The 22,640-nt window shown below is 38.2% G+C and overlaps 2 protein-coding genes across 10 annotated transcripts in view; one reads left to right on the top strand and one right to left on the bottom strand.

Moving 5' to 3' along the window:
• The window catches only part of AKAP3 (A-kinase anchoring protein 3), a 48,818-nt gene extending 31,292 nt beyond the window's left edge, over nucleotides 1-17,526 (top strand). For all 5 annotated transcript variants that reach the window (XM_045466885.1, XM_045466883.1, XM_045466884.1 and 2 more), the window contains one exon: nucleotides 17,179-17,526. In XM_045466885.1, coding sequence (XP_045322841.1) covers nucleotides 17,179-17,334 — 156 coding nt within the window. In that variant the 3' untranslated portion in view covers nucleotides 17,335-17,526. The remainder of the gene's footprint in view (nucleotides 1-17,178) is intronic.
• Nucleotides 17,527-19,326: 1,800 nt separating this feature from the next.
• DYRK4 (dual specificity tyrosine phosphorylation regulated kinase 4) overlaps nucleotides 19,327-22,640 on the bottom strand; it is a 52,459-nt gene continuing 49,145 nt past the window's right edge. For 4 of the 5 annotated variants that reach the window (XM_045466888.1, XM_045466887.1, XM_045466889.1 and 1 more), the window contains 2 exons: nucleotides 20,379-20,554; nucleotides 19,327-19,687 (listed from right to left, as the gene is read on the bottom strand). In XM_045466888.1, the coding sequence (XP_045322844.1) occupies nucleotides 19,443-19,687; nucleotides 20,379-20,554 (421 nt within the window). In that variant the 3' untranslated portion in view covers nucleotides 19,327-19,442. Of the gene's footprint in view, nucleotides 19,688-20,378; nucleotides 20,555-22,640 lie in introns of those variants that run through there. The other variant, XM_045466891.1, reaches the window with a different exon arrangement.

The following is a 22,640-nucleotide window of genomic DNA, read 5'->3' as shown; positions in this document are numbered from 1 at the left end:
ATCATATAATTTTAATATTTTATTTTGTTAATGTGGTATATCATATTGATTCATTGGTAAATGTTGAGCCATCCTTGCATCCTTGGAATAAATGCCACGAGGATGGTGTATGATTCTTCTATTGTAATGTTGAATTTGGTTTGCTAATATTTTGTAGAGGATGTTGTATCTATGTTCATTTAGGGATGTAATTTTTCATAGTACACTCTTATAACCCTTGGTATTTCTGTAGTATCAGTTGTAAACTTCTCCTCTTTCATTTCTGATTTTATTTTAGCCCGGTGTGTGTGTCCTTAGATCTGAGGTAAATCTCTTGCAGGCAACAAACAAATGGGTCTTGTGGGTTTTTTAAATACAATTTCATGATTATTTTCTGTTTTTGTTGTTCCTCTCTGTTCCTTTCTTCTCTTGCTTTCTTCTCTTGTGGTTTGGTGATTTTTTTTAGCGTTACATTTAGATTTCTTTTTCATTGTCTTATGTGTATCTAGATTATTGCTTTATGGTTACCATAAGGTTTACATATAACATCCTATATTTACAACAGTCTATTTAAGTTGATAGCATCTTAAGTTTGAGCACATTTTTAAAATTCTACATTTTTGCACCTCCCCCATGTTCTGTATTTTTAATGTCCTAGTTTATATCTTTTTATTTTGTATTCCCTTAACTGTTATTATAGTTACACTGAATTTTGCTACTTTTGTCTTTTAACCTTTATACTAGCTTTATAAGTGGCTAATTCACTACCTTTACTAACATTTGCATTCACCAAAGAGATTTTTACTTTCATATGTTTTCTTGTTACTAGTTAGTGCCTTTTGTAGAATAATAATAATGTACTTTTTTAGCTTTTGCTTTTCTGGGAAACTTTTTATCTCTCCTTCAATTTTGATTGATAACCTTGCCAGTAGACTCTTCTCAACTGGAAGATTTTTTTTCCCCCAGCCCTTTGAATTTATCATACCACTTCTTTCTGGCTTGCAAAATTTTTGCTGAAAAATCTCCTGATAGTCTTATGGAGGCTCCCTTCTATAGGACAAGTTGTTTTTCTCTTGTTGCTTTTAATATTCTCTTTTTATCTTTAACTTTTAACATCTCAATTATAAATTAAATAATCTCTTTGGGTTCATTTTATGTGGAACTTTCATTGTTTCCTGGAGGTGGATGTCTGTTTACTTCCCCAGGTTAGGAATGTTTTTAGCCATTATTTATTCAAATAAATTTTCTACTGTCTTCTCTTCTGGGCTCCTATAATGCAAACTTCTGTTTGAAGTTTTCCTACACTAAAAACTTCATTTTTCTTTTTGCTGCTCTGTTTGGGTCATTTCCACTGCTGTCTCTGAGTCACTGATCTGTTCTTCTACTCCATCTAGTCTTCTATTGAACCTCTCTAGTGCTTTATTCAGTTTAACTATTGTATCTTCAGATCTGTGACTTCTGTATGGTACTTTCTTATCTTTTCCATCTCATTGTTCATTCTCACCATGTTTATCTGTTCTTCTCCTGAGTTTGGTGAGCATCTTTCTGACCACTACTTTGAACTCTTTATCAGGTAAATTACTTATCTCCATTTCATTAAGGTCTCTTTTTTGAAGTTTTGTCTTATTCTTTTGTTTGGAATATATTACTCTGTCTTCTCATCTTGTTTAACTCTTTGTTTCTATGTATTAGGTGAAACAGCTATCTTTCCTAGCCTTGAAGGAGTGGCCTTATATAGGAGATGAAACTTATTATTCAGCTGTACCCTAGCTTTTGGCTGTTTCTCAGATCTTAGTGATTTTCTGATTAGCTTGATTTGTTCTTTTTTTTAATATAATTTATTGTCAAATTAGCTAACATACAGTGTATACAGTGTGCTCTTGGTTTTGGGGGTACATTCCTGTGATTCATCACTTATATACAACACCCAGTGCTCATTCCAACAAGTGCCCTCCTCAATGCCCATCGCCCATTTTCTCCTCTCCCCTGCCCCTCCCATCAATCCTCAGTTTGTTCTTTGTATTTAAGAGTCTCTTATAGATTTACTTCCCTCTCTGTTTGCAACTATTTTTCCCCTTCCCTTCCCCCATATTCTTCTGTTAAGTTTCTCAAGTTCAACAGATGAGTGAAAACATATGATATCTGTCCTTCTCTGACTGACTTATTTCACTTAGCATAATACCCTCCAGTTCCATCCACGTTGTTGCAAATGGGAGGATTTTATTCTTTCTCATTGCCAAGTAGTATTCCATTGTATATATAAACCACATCTTCTTTATCCATTCATCAGTTGGGCTCTTTCCGTAATTTGGCTATTGTTGAAATCACTGCTATAAACATTGGAGTACATGTGCCCCTATGAATCAGCACTCCTTTATTCTTTGGATAAATTCCTAGTAGTACTATTGCTGGATCATAGGGTAGTTCTATTTTTAATTTCTTTAGGAACCTCCACACTGTTTCCCAGAGTGACTGCACCAGTTTGCATTCACACAGTGCAAGAGAGTTCCTGTTTCTCTACATCCTCACTAACATCTGTTGTTTCCTGAGTTGTTCATTTTAGCCACTCTGACCAGTGTGAGGTGGTATCTCAGTGTGGTTTTGATTTGTATTTCCCTGATGATGAGTGATGTTGAGCATCTTTTCATGTGTCTGTTAGCCATCTGAATGTCTTATTTGGAAAAGTGACATTCCATTCTGCCCATTTCCTCATCAGGTTATTTGTTTTTCGGGTGTTGAGTTTGGTAAGTTCTTTGTAGATTTTGGACACTAACCCTTTATCTGATATGTCATTTGCGAATATCTTCTCCTATTCCATCAGTTGCCTTTTAGTTTTGTTGTTTCCTTCCCTGTGCAGAAGCTTTTTATTTTGAAGAGGTCCCAATAGTTCATTTTTGCTTTGATTTGCCTTGCCTTCAGAGACATGTCGAGCAAGAAATTGCTGTGGCTGAGATCAAAGAGATTGTTGCCTGTTTTCTCCTCTAGGGTTTGATGGTTTACTGTCTCACATTTGGGTATTTCATTCATTTTGAATTTATTTTTGTGTGTGGTGTAAGAAAGTGGTCCAGTTTCATTCTTCTGCATGTTGCTTGTCCAGTTCTCTCAGCACCATTTGCTAAAGAGACTGTTTTCCAATGGATACTCTTTCCTGCTTTGTCAAAGATTAGTTGTCCATATATTTGTGTGTCCAGTTCTGGTTTCTCTATTATATATGTCTGTTTTTGTGCCAATACCATACTGCCTTGATGATTACAGCTTTGTAGTAGAGGCTAAAGTCCAGCATTGTGATGCCTCTGCTTTGGTTTTCTTTTTCAACATTGCTTTGGCTATTTGGGGTCTTTTGTGGTTCCATACTAATTTTAGGATTGTTTTTTCTAGCTTTGAGAATAATACCAGTGCAGTTTTGATTGGGATTGCATTGAATGTGTAGATTGCTTTGGGTAGTATTTACATTTTATTTTATTTTTTATTTTTTTTAACGTTTATTTATTTTTTTTTAATTTTTTTTTCAACGTTTATTTATTTTTGGGACAGAGAGAGACAGAGCATGAATGGGGGAGGGGCAGAGAGAGAGGGAGACACAGAATCAGAAACAGGCTCCAGGCTCTGAGCCATCAGCCCAGAGCCCGACGCGGGGCTCGAACTCACGGACCGCGAGATCGTGACCTGGCTGAAGTCGGACGCCTAACCGACTGCGCCACCCAGGCGCCCCTCGTTTATTTATTTTTGAGACAGAGACAGAGCATGAACGGGGGAGGATCAGAGAGAGGGAGACACAGAATCTGAAACAGGCTCCAGGCTCTGAGCTGTCAGCACAGAACCCGACGTGGGGCTTGAACTCATGGACTGCGAGATCATGACCTGAGCTGAAGTTGGCCGCTTAACCGACTGAGCCACCCAGGCGCCCCTTGACATTTTAATAATATTTGTTCTTCCAATCCATTAGCATGGAATGTTTTTCCATTTCTTTGTGTCTTCTTCAATTTCTTTCATAAGTTTTCTATAGTTTTCAGCATACAGATATTTTACATCTTTGGTTAGGTTTATTCCTTGTTATTTTATGGTTCTTAGTGCATTGTAAATGGGATCGATTTCTTGGTTTTCTGTTGCTTCATTATTGACGTATAGAAATGCAACCGATTTCTGTGCATTGATTTTTTGTATCCTGCAACTTTGCTGAGTTCATGTATCAGTTCTAGCGGCTTTTTGGTGGAGTCTTTTGGGTTTTCCATGTAGAGTATCATGTCATCTGCAAAAAGTGAAAGTTTGACTTCTTTGCCAATTTGGATGGCTTTTATTTTGTCATCCAATTGCTGAAGCTAGGACTTCCAACACTATGTTAAACAACAGTGGTGAGAGTGGACATCCCTGCTGTGTTCCTGATCTCAGAGGGAAAGCTCTCAGTTTTTCCCCATTGAGGATGATATTAGCTGTGGACTTTTCATATATGTCTTTTATGATGTTAAGGTATGTTCCTTCTATCCCGGTTTTCTTGAAGGTTTTTATTAAGAAAGGATGCTGTATTTTGTCAAATGTTTTTTCTGCATCTATTGACAGGATCATATGGTTATTATTCTTTCTTCTATTAATGTGCTGTACACATTGATTGATTTGCAAATATTGAACCAACCTTGTAACCCAGGAATGAATCTCACTTGATCATGGTGAATAATTCTTTTAATACACTTGAATTCAATTTGCTAGTATCTTGTTGAGAATTTTTGCATCTGAGTTCATCAGGAATATTGGCCTGTAACTCTCCTTTTTTGTGGAGTCTCTGTCTAGTTTGGGAATCAAGGTAATGCTGGTTTCATAGAATGAGTCTGGAAGCTTTCCTTCCATTTCTATTTTTTGGAACAGCTTGAGAAGATAGGTATTAACTCTGTTTTAAATGTCTGGTAGAATTCCCCTGGGAAGCCATCTGGCCCAGGTCTCTTATTTGTTGGGAGATTTTTGATAACTGATTCAATTCCTTGGATGGTTATGGGTCTGTTCGAATTTTCTATTTCTCCCTGTTTGAGTTTTGGTAGTGTGTGGGTGTCTAGGAATTTGTCCATTTCTTCCAGGTTTTCCAGTTTGTTGGCATGTAATTTTTCATAGTATTCTTTAATAATTGTTTGTATTTCTGTGGTGTTAGTTGTGATCTGTCCTTTTTCATTTGTGATTTTATCTATTTGGATCCTCTCTGTTTTCTTTTTGAGAAGTCTGGCTAGGGATTTATCAACTTTATTTTTTCAAAAAAACAGCTCTTAGATTCATTGATCTGTTCTACTGGTTGGGTTGGGTTTTTTTTTTTTTTTTTTTGATTCTATATTGTTTATTTCTGCTCTAATCTTTATTATTTCTCTTCTTCTACTGGTCTTGGAGTTTATTTGCTGTTCTGCTTCTAGTTCCTTTAGGTGTAAAGTTATATTTTATATTTAGGATTTTTCTTGTTTCTTGTGATAGGCCTGGATTGCAATGTATTTTCTTCTTAGGACTCCTTTGCTGCATCCCAAAGCGTTTGGATTGTTGTGTTTTCATTTTAATTTGCTTCCATATATTTTTAAATTTCTTCTCTAATTGCCTGGTTGACCCATTCATTCTTTAGTAGAATGTTCTTTAACCTCCATGCATTTGGAGATTTTCCAAATTTTTTCTTGTGGTTGATCTCAAGTTTCATAGCATTGTGATCTGAAAATATGCACAGTATGATCTCAATTCTTTTATATTTTTTGAGGGCTGTTTTGTGACCCAGTATGTGATCTATCTTGGAGAATGTTCCATGTGCACTTGAGAAGAATGTGTATTCTGCAGCTTTTGGATGAAAAGTTCTGAGTATATCTGTCAGGTCCATCTGGTCCAGTGTATCATTCAGGGCCATTGTTTCTTTATTGATTTTCTGCCTAGATGATCTGTCCATTGCTCTAAGTGGAGTATTAAAGCCACCTGCAGTTACCAGATTCTTATCAAAAAGATTGTTTATATTTGTGATTAGTTGATTTATATATTTGGAAGTCTCCAAGTTGGGGGCATAAAAATTTATAATTGTTAGCTCTTCTTGATGGATAGACCCTGTAATTATGATATAATCCCCTTCTTCATATCTTGTTACAACCTTTAGTTTAGAATCTAGTTTGTCTGATACAAATATGGCTACTCCAGCTTTCTTTTGACTTCCAGTAGCATGATAGATGGTTCTCCATCCCCTCACTTTCAATCTGAAGGTGTCGTCAGGTCTAAAATGGGTCTCCTGTAGACAGCATATAGATGGATCTTTTTTTTTATCCATTCTGATACCCTATGTCTTTTGATTAGAGCATTTAGTCTATTTACATTCAGCATTATTATTGAAAGATACAGATTTAATGTCATTGTATTATCTGTAGGTTTCATGCTTGTGGTGGTGTCTCTGGTCCTTTGTAGTCTTTGCAGCATTCCACTCACAAGGTCTCCCTTAGGATCTCTTGTAGGGCTGGTTTAGTGGTCATAAACTCCTTTAGTTTTTGTTTGTCTGGGAAATCCTTTATCTCTCCTTCTATTCTGAATGACAGTCTTGCTGGATAAAGGATTCTTGGCTGCGTATTTTTCCTATTCAGCACATTGAATATTTCCTTCCACTCCCTTCTGCCGAGTTTTAGTGGACAGGTCTGCTACTACCCTTGATGTGTCTACCCTTGTAGGTTAAGGCCCGTTTGTCCCTAGCTGCTTTCAGAATTCTCTCTTTATCTTTGTATTTTTCCAGTTGCATTATGATATGCTGTGGAGAAGACCTATTCCTGTTAAATCTGAAGGGAGTTCTCTGTGCCTCCTGGATTTGGATGTCTGCTCCCTTCCCCAGATTAGGGAAGTTCTCAGCTATAATTTGTTCAATAAACCTTCTGCCCTTTTCTCTCTCTTCTTCTTCTTCTGGCACTCCTATGATACAGATATTATTTTGTTTCATTGAACTACTTAGTTCTCTAATTTTCCCCTCATGGTCTAGTACTTTCTTATCTCTTTTTCTCAGCTTCATCATTTTCCATAATTTTATCTTCTGCTTCACATATTCTCCCCTCTGCTTCTTCCATCCTTGCTGTCACTGAATCTAGTCGATTTTGCACCTTATTTGTTTTGCACCTTATTTACAACATTTCTTAATTCATCGTGACTGTTTTTTAGTTCCTTGAACTCTGCAGCAATAGATTCTCTGCTGTCTTCTATGTTTTTTTCAAAACCAGTGATTATTCTTATGGCTATTATTCTAAATTCTTGATCAGATGTATTGTTTATGTCTGTTTTAAGCAATTCTCTAGCTGTCATTTCTTCCTGGAATTTCTTTTCAGAATTCTTCTGTTTCATCATTTTGGCTAGTTTTCTGTCTCTTATGTGTTTTAGTAGCTTGTTATGTGTCCTATACCTGCAAGCACTACTATATTAAAGAGGGGTCATGTGATGTCCAGGGCCTGGCCCTTCAGGAGGTGTTTTTGGAGTGTGTTACATGCTAGCTGTTGTTGTGACTCTGGTTGCTTTATCTCCCTACTTGTAGTGGTGGTTTGGACCTTCCACCAGGTGTGCTTTGATTTGTTCATTGACATAACCCTTGGGACCAGTGGCTGCCCTAGTCTGGATGAGGGGCTGTCTGGTTCAGTCAGTGTCAATCTTGCTCTGGTGGGTACACAGTTACCAGGCATGGATGGGTGTGGTGTGGCATAGGCATGTCCCACCTCCACTGTGGGCCCCTTGTCCATTCCCTGAAATCCCACCTTGTTGGCGATGGGGAGAAAAATGGCAAAACCCCATTCTCTCCTCCCCAAACTGGGTGTCCCAAACCACTCTGTTCAGACCATCTTTACAGTGCCATGCAGGCATGAGCAGGCCAGTTTATTCCGCTCCACAGTCTCCTGTGCCCCCCAGGTGCTCAGCTGGGATTCAAACCCCAATGTATTAAAGGATCTTGCTCTGCACACCCTGGTTTCAGGGAAGTAGTACTCCAGCCAGCCAGCCAACAAAGGGCCTCTGGCTCCTCACAGTGCCACGTGTGTGTGAGCGGGCTGTTTTGTTCCAGTCCGCAGTCTCCTGTACCTCCCAGGTGCTCGGCTTGGATTCAAACCCCAGTGTCTTAAAGGATCCCACTCTGCATGCCCCAGTTCCAGGGTAGTGCCACTCCACTTAGCCAGCCAACAAAGGCCTCTGGTTGGCGGGCACCTGCAGGGTCTTTTGTCCTTGGAATGGCTCTGTGCCTTCTTCCCACAGCGCTCAAGGGAGGGAATTGCTTTCTCTGACTGCAGACTGCACCTCTGAGCTAGTTACCAAGCCTGGGGCTGGCTCCCCTCCTCCCCAGATGCATGAACAGGGCAGCTGGCCCCAGTCCAGAGAAAGCCCTGCAGTTAGAAATTGATTCTTTCTCCATTTTGTCCATTCCCTGGTCCGTGGTTTTCTCTTGTCCAAATACAATCCTACACTTCCACAGCCTCTCTCTTCCTTTTGTCTCTCCACAGAGGGGATCCCTCCCCTCTGTTCCTATGCCACCCATTTTATCTCTCCCAGTTTGCAATCACATACCTCTGGTCTGCCAAGTTGTCCCCGTGGGCTCTTGGAGATGTCTGCCACTCCGCAGCCTGTACTCTTGGAATTCCAAGTCCTCTGGCCTCAACAGTGCTGTGTTTGAGGGATGAGGGAACTTCGGGTTCCCCTATTTCACCACCATGTGGACTGGAACCTCACTTGAATTGTTCTTAATAGGTCCCAGTTGTTGAGGGTGTGCCCACATCTGTCAGTGTTCCAAAGGGAGGGATCTCAGACATTGCCTAGTTTCAGGTTAATTGTAAGCCAGATCCTCAGGCAGCAACTTTTAAGATATATAAATATACCCACAGTTGTAATCCCTGAAGACTTCCAGACCAGGAGATCTGGAGGTCTTCCTGGGCAATAGTTGCAAAATTCATGTATTTAGACATGTGCTCAAGCTCCTTTTTAGGAGATATCAACAAACTGTGGCAAGGCCTTTTTCACATGAAGACTGAAGATGTATTTCAGTCTGCTGTCTGTGCAGTGCCATGGGGTGGTAGCCTGCCAAGGACTGTCTCTCTGTTGCAGACCCATAGGGCCCAGAAATGCAATTCCCCTTGGCCCCGAGATCCAGGTGCTCAACGAGCATCCCTTTTGTGGTTTGTGCCTATCCATTGGCTGTGGCATGGTGAGCCATGGCTGCAGTGTGCAGGAACAGGGTGCTCTCACTGGAGCTAGCAGGCCTGTGGGTGGTGCGAAAATGATACCTGCCAGTATTGGCACCAACAAGGCAGAAGGAAAACACAAAAATAGCACCTGCCTTCATCCTGAGAGTCCCAGTAGGTTTCTGCTTCTGTGGCAGATGCTTTAAGATTAAGAAATGAGTCTCCTTTGCATATAGTCTAGGAGCCTTTCAAACTGTTGCTTTTGTGCTGTATTCCAGGATGAGTGGGTTTGTATACAAACCATTTAAGAGCAGATTTTTCATTCCCTATAGCCATTTGGTTCTCCTGGGAGTAAACACTGTTGGTTTTTAAGGCCAGACATGTTAAGAGCTTACCTCTCTAGCACAGTTCATTAGGGTTGGGTGTCTGATATGGGGCACAAACACTTCTCAGGGACGAGCTTCATATGATGAGATTCCTCCTGAGTGTAGCTCACTGTGCATTTTCTTGCTAGACCATGTCTAACTGCCTCTCCTACCCATCTTGATGTGGTCCTTCTATATTCTCTTGTGGAAGCACTGTTCAGCTAGCTTTTGGGTCCTTTTCAGAGGGACTTATTCCATATGTAGCTGTAGATTTGTTGTGTTTGTGGGCAGAGGTGAGTTCAGGATCTTTTCATGCTGTTATCTGGAATCCTTCCCTGAAATCAAATTTTGAGGCTGGAAAGCATGAATACTTGTTCAAGTTGCTGCTTCATGGTAATGTAGAGGAATTAAGAAATAGAGACCATCCCTACCACACATATACACATACACACACACCACACACTTAGGTCTTTTGATAATTTCATTTCAATTGAGAGAAATAGAATAGCACCAAGTAAGTAGTAAGCATGGCACAAGAGGTTGGAATTATTTACAAAAATAATTCATCCTCATAGAAACCAGAGGATGTGGAAGAATAAGTGGTATTGGTAACCCTTGTAACTGGGTTACTTTGTTTATCTGATTACTGAAAAGACACAGGATTGTATAACATACAGAAGAGGCTATACTATATAAGAAACTCTGTGATTTATAATCTTGGAACTAAAGTGTGTCTATGGACCGACAGCACTGGCATCACCTGGGAGCTTGTTATAATTACAGAATCTCAGGCTATATTCTTGCCTTACTGAATTAGAAACTCAATTTTAGCAAAATCCCCAGGTCATATGTGTGTACATTTAAGTTTGGGCTAGAGGATATAACATGGGGTTCCAATCCTAGATATATCCCTAGGAGTTCTTGGCAGGTTCTGTCTCTTTACAGTTTTTCCAGTCTGTAAAAGACAACTATTTTGATACACAACAATTAGTAGAGGGGCCTATATTCACAAAAGCTTTAGACTGAAGAAAAAAATCTAAAAAGGAGCATAGGTTTCATGTGTATGATATGTGAAATGCTTTTGTTCTATAGCCATATTGTAAGTCAAACCCATTATACATAACATACATAACACATTCTGGTTTTATATTATTTTGGATTAGAATGTCTGTAATATACTTAATTAAAATGAAGGCAACATACTTGCATTCCTCTTATACACATAAACACATACACACATACATACATCTTTGCCCAGTGTAAAGATAAAGATGATCATCTATTTTATTAAAGGGAAAGAATGGAAAGGATGGGCAACAGCATGTCCAAATCTCAACTAATAAGTAGGTTTGCACTGAATATCAGTATATTTTTAGTAACAGTTGGATGAAGTATACATCAAAGAAACTACCTGAAAATTATTTGAGATTTTTTTTTTTGGCAGAAGGGGAGATATGGAAATACTCCCATGCTAATGCTATAACACTGTGATGCCCATGAACCCAATTTCTTTAAACAAATTTGTATCCATATTTGAATAGATAATATGTGTATAGTACTACATCCAAAGGCACAAAAGGCACAGTGAAATTAAGGATTTTTTTCTATCCTTATCTCCCAACCCATTGCCCTCCCTGGAGAAAACCTTTCTGATTAATTTCTTCTTTATCCTTCCAGAAATACATATGCATATACAAGCAAATGCTTATAGGTATATATCTTTTCCTTAAGTCAATATATATATATATATATATATATATATATATATATATATATATATTCTCTTCCACAACATATTACCTGCCACATTCTTCTTAGTGGCTATATATTATTGTATAAGGATATTTAACCACTCTCCTATATATGGACATTTCAGTTGCTAATATTTTGTCCAAAAATAATGCTAAACATACAGATTCAAATGTATCTGTATGTGCTAAATACCTAGGAAAGGAATTTCAAGATGTCTCGGAGAAATGTATTTGTATATTAGATATATATTTCCAAATTGCCTTCTATAGAGCTTGTACCAATTTGCACTCCTATTAAAACAATATGAGAGTGCCCATTTCCCATGCTTTAACCGATAGTAAGTGCCAAACTTCTCATCTTTGCCAAATGTTGCCTTGCTTTGCACTTTTCTTATTAGAAAAATTTGAGAGCCACTTGAATTTCCTTTTTCATGGATGAATTTTGTTCGTAACCTCTGCCCATTTTTCTACTGGGTTGCTACTCTCTTTCTTATTGACCTATAAGAGTTTTATATATGCAAGAAGATTAGCCTTTATGATATTAAATACATTTTTTGTCACTTGTCTTTTGATTGGTGTTTTTGTTTTGTTTTAGTTTGTTTTGCCATATAAAATTTTTTAAATGTTTATGTAGTCAAATATAAGGCATTTAAAAATTTTGTTTCTGAGTTTCATGTCATATTTTGGAAAACATGCTCACTACAGGATGTTAACAAAAATTACCAATGTTTTTCTCTAGTACTTTTATGATTTTAAAAATATTTAAGACTTTGATCCATTTTCAATTCATTTGTATATAAGGTATGAGGTAGGAATGCAATCTCTTATTTTTTTCTAGGTGCTACAGGTTGTTGGTTCTTTTCTTGAATGTTCTGTTCTGTTACATTGAATTGTCCATTCCTAGTATTTTACTAGCATATTGTTTTAATTACTGCTATTCAGTAATGTGTTTTAATATCTGATAAGTCTAGGAACTCCTTACTTCTCTATCTCAGAACTTTCTAGGGTACATTTCTGTTTCTGTCCCCCAGCCACATGTAACCATTTATGTTTTCCATCATCATAGGTTTACCTTTCTTTCATTTTCTATAATGGAGCCATAAAATATGCGGTCTTTTACATCTGTAAAAGACTACACACACTAAGCATAATATTTTTGAGGTTTATCCATGTTGTAGTATGTATCAGTAGCTCATTTCTCTTTATTGCTGAATTTCATGAAATGGATATATAATGCATTTTGTTTATCCATTCATTAGCTACTGGAAATTTGGATTATTTTCACTTTTTTGCTATTATGAATAATGCTATTATGAATACTCACATACAAGTCTTTGTGTGGACACATGTTCTCATTTCTCTTGGGTAACAAGGAGTGGGATTGCTACATGTTATGGTTAGCATAATTCTTAAGAAACGTCCAAACTGTTTTCCAAGATAGCTGTACCATTTTACATTCCCACCAGCAATGTATGTGGGTTTCAGTTTCTCCATATTTTTGTCAACATTATTTTTTTGTTATAGTTGTTATAATGGTATTTCACTGTAGATTTAATTTGATAGACATACATTGAAGTGACTAAAAATGTTAAACATCATTTTATGTGCTCATTAACCATTCATATATATTTTTTGGTGAGTTGTCTGCACGAATCTTTTACCCATATATTTTTGTTAATGTTTATTTATTTTAGAGAGAGAGCACAAGCAGGGGAGGGGCAGAGAGAGAGGGAGACAGAGAATTCTAAGCAGGCTCTGAGCATCAGCTCAGAGCCTGATGCAGGGCTTGAACTCATGAACCGTGAGATCATAACCTGAGCTGAAGTTGGACCCTTAACCGACTGAGCCACCAAGGTGCCCCTCTTTTGCCCATATTTTGACTGGGCTGTTTTCTTCTTAACCAAGTTATAAGAATTCCTTATATATTCTGGATACAAGTCCTTTATCAGATATAAATGATTTGCACATATTTTCTCTCAGTCTACAATTTGTCTTCTTACTCAATGGAGTCTTTTGAAGAGCAAAAGTTTTCAATTATAAAATCTAATTTATTTTTTGCCTTTATTGCTTGTTTTTTTAATAGAAATTTATTGTCAAATTGGTTTCCATACAACACCCAGTGCTCATCCCAAAAGGTGCCCTCCTCAGTGCCCATCACCCACTTTCCCCTCCCTCCCACCCCCTATCAACCCTCAGTTTATTCTCAGTTTTTAAGAGTCTCTTATGGTTTGACTCCCTCCCTCTCTAACTTTTTTTTTCCTTCCCCTCCTCCATGGTCTTCTGTTAAGTTTCTCAGGATCCACATAAGAGTGAAAACATATTGCTTGTGCTTTTTGATGTTATATCTAATAAATCCTTGCCTACCCCAGTGGTTCTCAACTGGAAGCAGTTTTGCCCCCAGGGGACATTTGGCAGTGTCTAGAGATATATTTTGTTGTGTCATCAGCTGAGAGGGAGTGGCTACTTGAGTCTAGTGGAAGAGGCCAGGGATGCTGCTAAACATCCTAGAATGCACAGTACAGCCCACAACACAGAATTACCTGGCCCATCATGTAAATAGGACCAGATTGAGAAACCCTGACCTAACCCAGCCATGAAGATTTTCTCCTTTGTTTTCTTTGATAATTTCAGCTTTTATATTTTGGTCTGTGATCCACATTGAGTTCATTTTTGTGTATAATATGAGGAAGGCATCGAAATTCACCTGTTGCATGTGGATATGAGTTGTCTCAGTATCATTTGTTGAAAAGACAAATGGAGAGCTGGCCCTTATGAATTATCTTTCCCCTTTTTAAACAATCACTTGTCCATAAATGTTGAGGTTCTAACTTTTTTTCAATTGATGTTTCAATGATACATTTTTTTCAATATTTTTACTTTTAACTTACCTATATCATTTGAAGAGGTTTTTTTTTTTTTGTAGGTAACATGTAGTCTAGTCATGTTTTTTTTTAATCCATTCTGACAGTTGGTATGTTTACATCATTTACATTTAGCCTAATTATTGATATGTTTGGATTTGGGTCAACTGTTCTAATTTACCTCCTTTTCCCCCATTTGTTGCCACCTTTTGGATTATTTAATTTTTTTTTTTTTAGTATTCTGTTTTAATTTATTGTGTTTTTGACTATATCTCTGTGTTGTTTTTTAAGTAGTTTCCCTAAGGATTCTAATATACATACTTTTTAGAGCCTATGTAGAATCAATAGTTGCCACTTAAAATGTGGTGTAGAAATCTTACTACTTTATAGGTCTCATTACCTTCTCCCTTACGTTGTAGTTATTTAATGTAATCTACATATATTAGAAAAATCCTTAGACAATGTTATTTTTGCTTTCAATTATAAAAAATAAAGTCACACCTCATTTTATTGTGCCTCACTTTATTGTGCTTTGCAGGTATTGCATTTTTCACAAATTCAAAGGTTTGTAGCAACCCTATATCTGGCAAGTCTGTTGGTGCCATTTTCCCAGCAGTATTTGCTCACTCTGTGTGTCTGTGTCTCATTTGGGTAATTCTCAAAATATTTCAAACTTTTTCACTATTATATTTGTTATGATGATCTGTAATCAGTGATAAAAATTCACTGAAAACTCAAATAATGGTTGACATTTTTTAGCAATAAAGTATTTTTTAATTATGTACATTGTTTTCTGGACATATGCTGTTGCACACTTAATAGTGTAAACATACTATTATATGCACTATTATACTATTAGTATAGTGTAAACAATAGTGTAAACATACTATTATATTTTTTGGTTTGACTCACTTTATTGTGATAAAAAAATTGACTCACTTTATATAAAGTGTGATATCACTTTATTATGGTGGTCTTGAATTGAACCCACAATATCTTCAAGGTATGCCAGTATTTTAAAGAACAGAGAAAATTTATTATTGAGATTTTTACTGTTTCTGTTGTTCATCATTCATTCCTGATGTTCCCAGTTTCCTTCTGACATAATTTTCCTTTTGCCTGAAGAATTAGAACACAATTTCTGGCCATGACTTCTTTTGTGTTTTTTTTTTAAGTTTTTAAAAACTGTTTTATTTATTTTTGAGAAAGAGAGACAGAGTGCAAGCAGGGGAGGGGCAGAGAGAGAGCGAGACACAGAACCAAAGCAGGCTCCAGGCTCAGCTGTCAGCACAGGTCATGATCTCACAGTTTGTGGGATCAAGCCCCACATCAGGCTTTACACTGCCAGCATGGAGCCTGCTTGGGATTCTCTCTCTCTCTCTCTCTCCCTCCCTCCCTCCCTCCCTCCCTCCCTTTCTCTCTCTGCCCCTCCCTGGCTTGTGTGCACTCTGTCTCTCTCAAATAAATAAATAAACATTTTTTGACCTTATTCCTGATGTATAATTTTTGATACAGGATTCTGATTTGGCAGTTCTTTTTAGTGCTTCAAAGTGCTGTGCCATTTCCTTCTGACATTTTTGGTTTTTGACCAAAATATGCTGTCATTTGAATTATTCTTTTAAAAATAATGAAGCATTTTCACTGACTGCTTTCAGGTTTTTCTTTAATTTTCAGCAATTTGATTTTGACAGGTCCTAAAGTGAATTTCATTGGGTTTATCTTATTTTAGGCTCACTGAGCTTTTTGAATTTGTCAGTTATATCTCTTGGCAAGTTGGGGAAACTTTCATTCATTATTTCTTGCAGCATTTTTTCTGAAAACTCTTTATTCCTCTCTTGGAACTCTAATGACATAAAAGCAAGGCCTTTGGCATTATTCCACAGGTCCCTGAGCTCACTTTATTTTTTTCAAAGAGGTTTTATTGAAGAAAGTTTAATCAATTTCTTATGTTGTTCAATGTGGTTTATTTCTATGAATCCATCTTTAAGTTAACTAACTTTTCTCTCTCATCTTCATTCAATTTAGCCCATCTGACAAGTTTTCATTTGGATTTTATGTTTTTAGTTCTAAAATTATATCTTCTCTTTGTTGACTTGGTCCTTCCATTTGTTTTAAGAATATCCATATGTTACTTTATTCTCTCTCATGGAAATTTCCCCCTTTGGAAAAGCTCCTGATACTTGGCCTATTTATTTTCCTTTTAACTCTTTCTCAGAGAGTCAGATGCAGAATACACAAAATAAAAATCTGGTTGTTTTTATTTGACAGAAACAGTGCAAGTGGGGGAGGGGCAGAGAGAGAATCCCAAGCAAGCACCACCCTCCCAGCACAGAACCCAATTCAGGGCTCGAACCCATGAAGAAGCCATGTGAGATCATGACCTGAACTGAAACCAAGAGTCAGACGCTTAACCAACTGAGCCACCCAGGTGCCCAAAACTCTGGTTACTTTAGATGAATGGTGATGTACTGTGTTCATACGGTCAGAATTATTGCTTTGGCTAATTTTTCTCATTTCCAGCTTGGAAAGAGAGAGGAACATGGGGTTCAGAGATCTGGATATGCATGTTGCTTCTGCTAATTTCTAGCACTGTATTACTGGCAAGTCTCACCACCTCTCTGAGCCATGTCTTCATGAGGGTTGAATGGATCTCTGAGTTGCTCTTGTGCTCTAGCATTCTAGGCTCTCTGTTCTGTGGGGCATGGAAAGCAACATGTCCGTTTGTCCTCTGGTTATTTCACCCCTGCCCTTGTCGGTCTTAGGACAATGGTGGAAGACTGTTTTATGATATTACAGTGAGCTTAAGAACTTTAAAAGTCTTAGAAAACAAGATCACCCTTGACCAAATACCTACTGGAGGAAGCAAGATTTAGTCTTAGTGGGAGATCGTACTTTCCATATGATGTACAGGTGGATGCTAACATCTCTTCTTTCCAATTATGGAAGTCTTCTCAGCATCTAATTGGAGCCCCTTCTTCTGAAGTTTTCCAAGTTCTACCCAGCCTCTTTGTTCTAGCCTTGTCAGGCCCTTTCTGGTCTGCCCTGGGATGTTCTGTCCTTACACTACTGCTTTCTTTCCTTTCCACAGCTACTTCAGCTCTCGGCTGCTGCTGTGGACAAAGGACGTAGTGTAGGTGAGGTCCTGCAGTCGGTGCTGCGCTATGAGAAGGAGCGACAGCTGGACGAGGCGGTGGGAAATGTTACACGGCTGCAGCTGCTGGACTGGCTGATGGTGAACCTGTGATCGGCGCCCACCCACTGCTTTCCCTTCTCCCCATCCCTTCTTACTTCCACAGCTCTCCTCTCCATATCCTTACAGAGCCCTATCATACCACTCACATCAAAGACACGTCATCTTATGCTAGTCACTGGATTTTGCAGATTTTCCCGTCCATGCAAGCAAGGACACAAAATTAAAAAGATTACAATGAAAGGACTCCAGGTGTTTGGTTTCCTTGGGATCCAATGGACAATAAGGTCAAGAAATTTCAGGAATTAAAAAATAATCAGATGGATAACAAGAAGAAAAATAGTGCTGAGAAATAGAGAGGCCTGCTAAGGTGTTTCTATGTATCCTGTCTGTGCTACAACTTGCAGATCTCTGGCCTTAAAATGTTCCCTAAGAATTAGACTATTTAGCCTTTATAATCATGCAAATCACAAAGTATCTTCTATTCAACCTGAATCATTCTCATTATGATATGGAGGACTTGGCTTCTTCTCCTATCTCTGTAGAACAATGGTCTTCCTCAATTTTATTCATAGTTGGTGTCAAAAAAGGTCCAGAAGGGTGCCTGGGTGGCTCAGTCGGTTAGGCGGCCAACTTCGGCTCAGGTCATGATCTCACGGTCTGTGAGTTCGAGCCCCGCGTCGGGCTCTGTGCTGACAGCTCGGAGCCTGGAGCCTGTTTCGGATTCTGTGTCTCCCTCTCTCTGACCCTCCCCCATTCATGCTCTGTCTCTCTCTGTCTCAAAAATAAACGTTAAAAAAAAAAAATTAAAAAAAAAAAAAAGGTCCAGAAGACCTGAGTTCTATTGCCACGTCTATACTTTTCTGGCTATAGGACCTGGGACAAGTCACCTGTTAGGACATTTCTCCCACCTAAGGCATTTTCTGTTCTTACCCTCAACTTTCTGTGAAATTTTATATTTTTGATCTTGCTAGAAACTTTCTCCTTTGGTTCCTAATTTCTGTATTAATTCCATCTCTTGGGGGCTCTACTCAATTCTGTCAACCCCTGGAATATTTATCTTTCCTATTTCCTTTTGACCCTCTGCTATTCTCATTCTGTTTCACCTTTCCTGGGTAAAAGGTGTCTCCCTTCATGGAATATAACACAGTGATTAAAAGGAAAACTATAAAGTCAGGTATATTTTCTATGTTGTTTATGAGGTTATGATCTTAAGTTTCTCGTAAAATTGTATCTGTTCTATAATTACAATCATATAGAGATTATGTATTCATGTAGATAAGGACTAGTAAACCAAAAGAACCTGATTAGATTTTGAGGATGCTGGATGAATGAACATATCCTGTTGTTTACTCGACTTCCCTTCCTTTGGGAAATATTCTGTCCCCTACTCCACAGTCCAAGAGAGGCATCAGTCATGGTGCTACCACCATCACAGTATAGGCTTGTGACCCAGGCTGGCCAACCACAGGATCCCAATATCTCAGACATAGTGCTTGGTTCAAATCCAATAATTTCTGAGATTTTCCTGCCAGCACTGCATCTTTTTACTGGATAATGGTGGTTACTTTAACATCTTGGCAGAGCTTGTCTTTAGAATGAAAACCACAAAAAGAAGCAAAACTAATAGGTGATGAGGGAGTCTGAGCCCTATGACCTTGTCTGAACTTTTAGATTCTGCTGTGCCTGAAACTACACTTACTTACACCTCCTGATTCCCCAATTACATAAGCCAATAGATGTCCTTTGTTGCTTAAACTAGTTAATAGCTGAATTCAAACTAGTTTTTCATTTTCATTTTCAAATAAGAGTCCTAACAGGTTAGCTGTCTTGTGGGGAAAAGAAAAAAAATTCTTTTATTTAGAGTTCTATTAGTGATACTATACCATTGAATACTTACCCCTCCCCCCTCCCACCCCACACATACATTGTTTTATCTGATTGAGGGCATAAGAAGGGAGTGTAGGTGTGCAAGGACATTCTCCCCCATCTCTCATAATAGGAATCATGCTTAACTAGCCATATGAATAAAGTTTTTTTAAAAAAAAAAAAAAAACCTTTATGGATTAAAAAACAACAATCTCTGTAATATTGTACAATATAAGTGCTGTCTCTAATAAAAATCCTTGGTGGAAAGGAACAGGACACACCTTCAGCAAAGGTCATACAATAGCTGGTAAAATATTCATGTTTTTGGATGAGGAGTTTTTACTTCGATGCCCTGGGGAGGTTTTGGACTCCTCTGGTCCAACAACTGCCTCTGGCTTTCTGGAAGCTTCTGTTAGCTGAGGCAACTGGACAACTTCAGATGTGTGCTGGAGAATGCCCTGCTGATCACCTGAATTCTGAACCTGCTTAGTGGTGCCACCTTTTATTTTGTCTATGGTCTCTTCTTTGATGGTCACCTCTGCCAAAGGAGAGAGAAGACAGAAGGAACAAGTGTTCAAATGTGAATTATATTCTATTAGACCATAAATCACTTTGGGAAAATCCTGGTAGTAATGATATAAAAACAATTCATTTGTAAAGAGCATTCTCTGTGTCAGGCATTATTCTAAGCACTTTACATTTATTAATTTCTTTGAGCCTTTTCACAACCATAGAGAATAGGCATTATTCTCATTCTCATAAATGAAGAAACTGAGACACAGGGAAGTTAACTAAATTGCCCAAGGGCCTACACCTGGTAAATGGTAGAACCAGAATTAATCCCAGGCAACCTGACCCCAGGGATGATGTACATAACCATGAGGCTATATTGCATATAAAAGATACCTGCATAATGCCATAATCAGTCTGATAAAAATTCAAAAGCTAATTATAGGCAAGCCAGAGGAGGACACAGTGAAAGAAAAGGAAAGGACAAGAAAAGAATTGAAGACAGAGAAAAATGGAAAATCCTAATGATAACAGGGCAAAAAGGGGGGCAAATCCAGCTAGAAGCAAGACTCCTGAAAGAGATTATACTCAAAAGTGAGAAATGGCAGACTCCTGGTGATGTAGTCAGAATAATTATCCAAGGTGGAGGTCAGAGAAATTGACATACAATCCTCCAGAGGTACCCGATCCCTGGACTATAGGAAGAGGACTGACTGTACCTTTTTTGCCCAAGGGATGATGCCCTTGAACCTTTTCCTTCCGAGCCTCAAAGGGGAAACAGAGACTGGGTTTCCTCAGGGTCTGGGGCCTGGACCGTGGTTTGAAATTCCGTGGCTCATGAATCCAAGCATGCTTGAGGGCCTGGTCAGGGGTCATGCGAAGAGAAGGTTCCCATCTATACACCAACAAAGCCCAGCATGGGTTATTGTTTTGCTTCCCTTTCTAATGTTGAAAACATTTAAAAAGACCCTGACAACCTCAATAAGGTATAATAAAAATAGTTCATTCTTAACCAATCTAAGCTGCGTTATACCTCAAAGATATCATAGATATCAAAGATAGCAAAGATAACAACATATTAAGTACCTGGAAACTATGAAAATAATCTTTTTAAGAAATTTGCATGACAAACCAGGGAACATATGAGAGCCCAAATCTTCCAGAGTTCCTGGAAATTCCCTCAAAAGAAATATTATATTATAGAAAATCTTAACTGCTTGGGATTTAGGATTCAGTAAACTAAGATCAAAACAAAGAGATGCTTAATTTCAATTCCCAAAACTTGGGACTTCAATTATATCACACAGAACATTATAGAATGCTAGAATATTAAGCTTATAAGGAGATTTGGGTATAATCTAGTCAAACCTCCAATGCAGTGACAAGGCATCTGACAGAAACTTCAACACAGAATCACCTTGCTATTCTTTTTTTTTTTTTAGCTATAATATTCTTGTCTTTATTTTTTTAATATATGAAATTTATTGTCAAATTGGTTCCCATACAACACCCAGTGCTCATCCCAAAAGATGCCATCTTCAATGCCCTCACCTACCCTCCCCTCCCTCCCACCCCCCATCAACCCTCAGTTTATTCTCAGATTTTAAGAGTCTCTTATACTTTGGCTCTCTCCCACTCTAACCTCTTTTTTTTTTTCCTTCCCCTCCCCCATGGGTTTCTGTTAAGTTTCTCAGGATCCACATAAGAGTGAAAACATATGGTATCTGTCTTTCTCTGTATGGCTTATTTCACTTAGCATCACACTCTCCAGTTCCATCCAAGTTGCTACAAAGGGCCATATTTCATTCTTTATCATTGCTACGTAGTACTCCATTGTGTATATAAACCACAATTTCTTTATCCATTCATCAGTTGATGGACATTTAGGCTCTTTCCATAATTTGGCTATTGTTGAGAGTGCTGCTATAAACATTGGGGTACAACTGCCCCTATGCATCAGTACTCCTGTATCCCTTGGGTAGATTCCTAGCAGTGCTACTGCTGGGTCATAGGGTAGGTCTATTTTTAATTTTTTGAGGAACCTCCACACTGTTTTCCAGAGTGGCTGCACCAGTTTGCATTCCCACCAACAGTGCAAGAGGGTTCCTGTTTCTCCACATCCTCTCCAGCATCTATAGTCTCCTGATTTGTTCATTTTGGCCACTCTGACTGGTGTGAGGTGATATCTGAGTGTGGTTTTGATTTGTATTTCCCTGATGAGGAGTGACGTTGAGCATCTTTTCATGAGCCTGTTGGCCATCTGGATACCTTCTTTAGAGAAGTGTCTATTCATGTTTTCTGCCCATTTCTTCACTGGATTATTTGTTTTTTGGGTGTGGAGTTTGATGAGCTCTTTATAGATTTTGGATACTAGCCCTTTGTCCAATATGTCATTTGCAAATATCTTTTCCCATTCTGTTGGTTGCCTTTTAGTTTTGTTGATTGTTTCCTTTGCAGTGCAGAAGTTTTTTATCTTCATGAGGTCCCAATAGTTCATTTTTGCTTTTAATTCCCTTGCCTTTGGGGATGTGTCAAGTAAGAAATTGCTGTGGCTGAAGTCAGAGAGGTCTTTTCCCGCTTTCTTTCTCCTCTAGGGTTTTGATAGTTTCCTGTCTCACATTCAGGTCCTTTATCCATTTTGAGTTTATTTTTGTGAATGGTGTAAGAAAGTGGTCTAGTTTCATTCTTCTGCATGTTGCTGTCCAGTTTTCCCAGCACCATTTGCTAAAGAGACTGTCTTTTTTCCATTGGATATTCTTTCCTGCTTTGTCAAAGATTAGTTGGCCATACTTTTGTGGGTCTAGTTCTGGGGTTTCTATTCTATTCCATTGGTCTATGTGTCTGTTTTTGTGCCAATGCCATGCTGTCTTGATGATTACAGCTTTGTAGTAGAGGCTAAAGTCTGGGATTGTGATGCCTCCTGCTTTGGCCTTCTTCTTCAAAATTACTTTGGCTATTCAGGGCCTTTTGTGGTTCCATGT

The sequence above is a fragment of the Leopardus geoffroyi genome, chromosome B4, assembly GCF_018350155.1.
Source record: "Leopardus geoffroyi isolate Oge1 chromosome B4, O.geoffroyi_Oge1_pat1.0, whole genome shotgun sequence".
NCBI classification, from domain to species: domain Eukaryota; kingdom Metazoa; phylum Chordata; class Mammalia; order Carnivora; family Felidae; genus Leopardus; species Leopardus geoffroyi.
The sequence above is the reverse complement of the archived record's forward strand: the minus strand, read 5'-3'. Positions and strand labels throughout refer to the sequence as shown.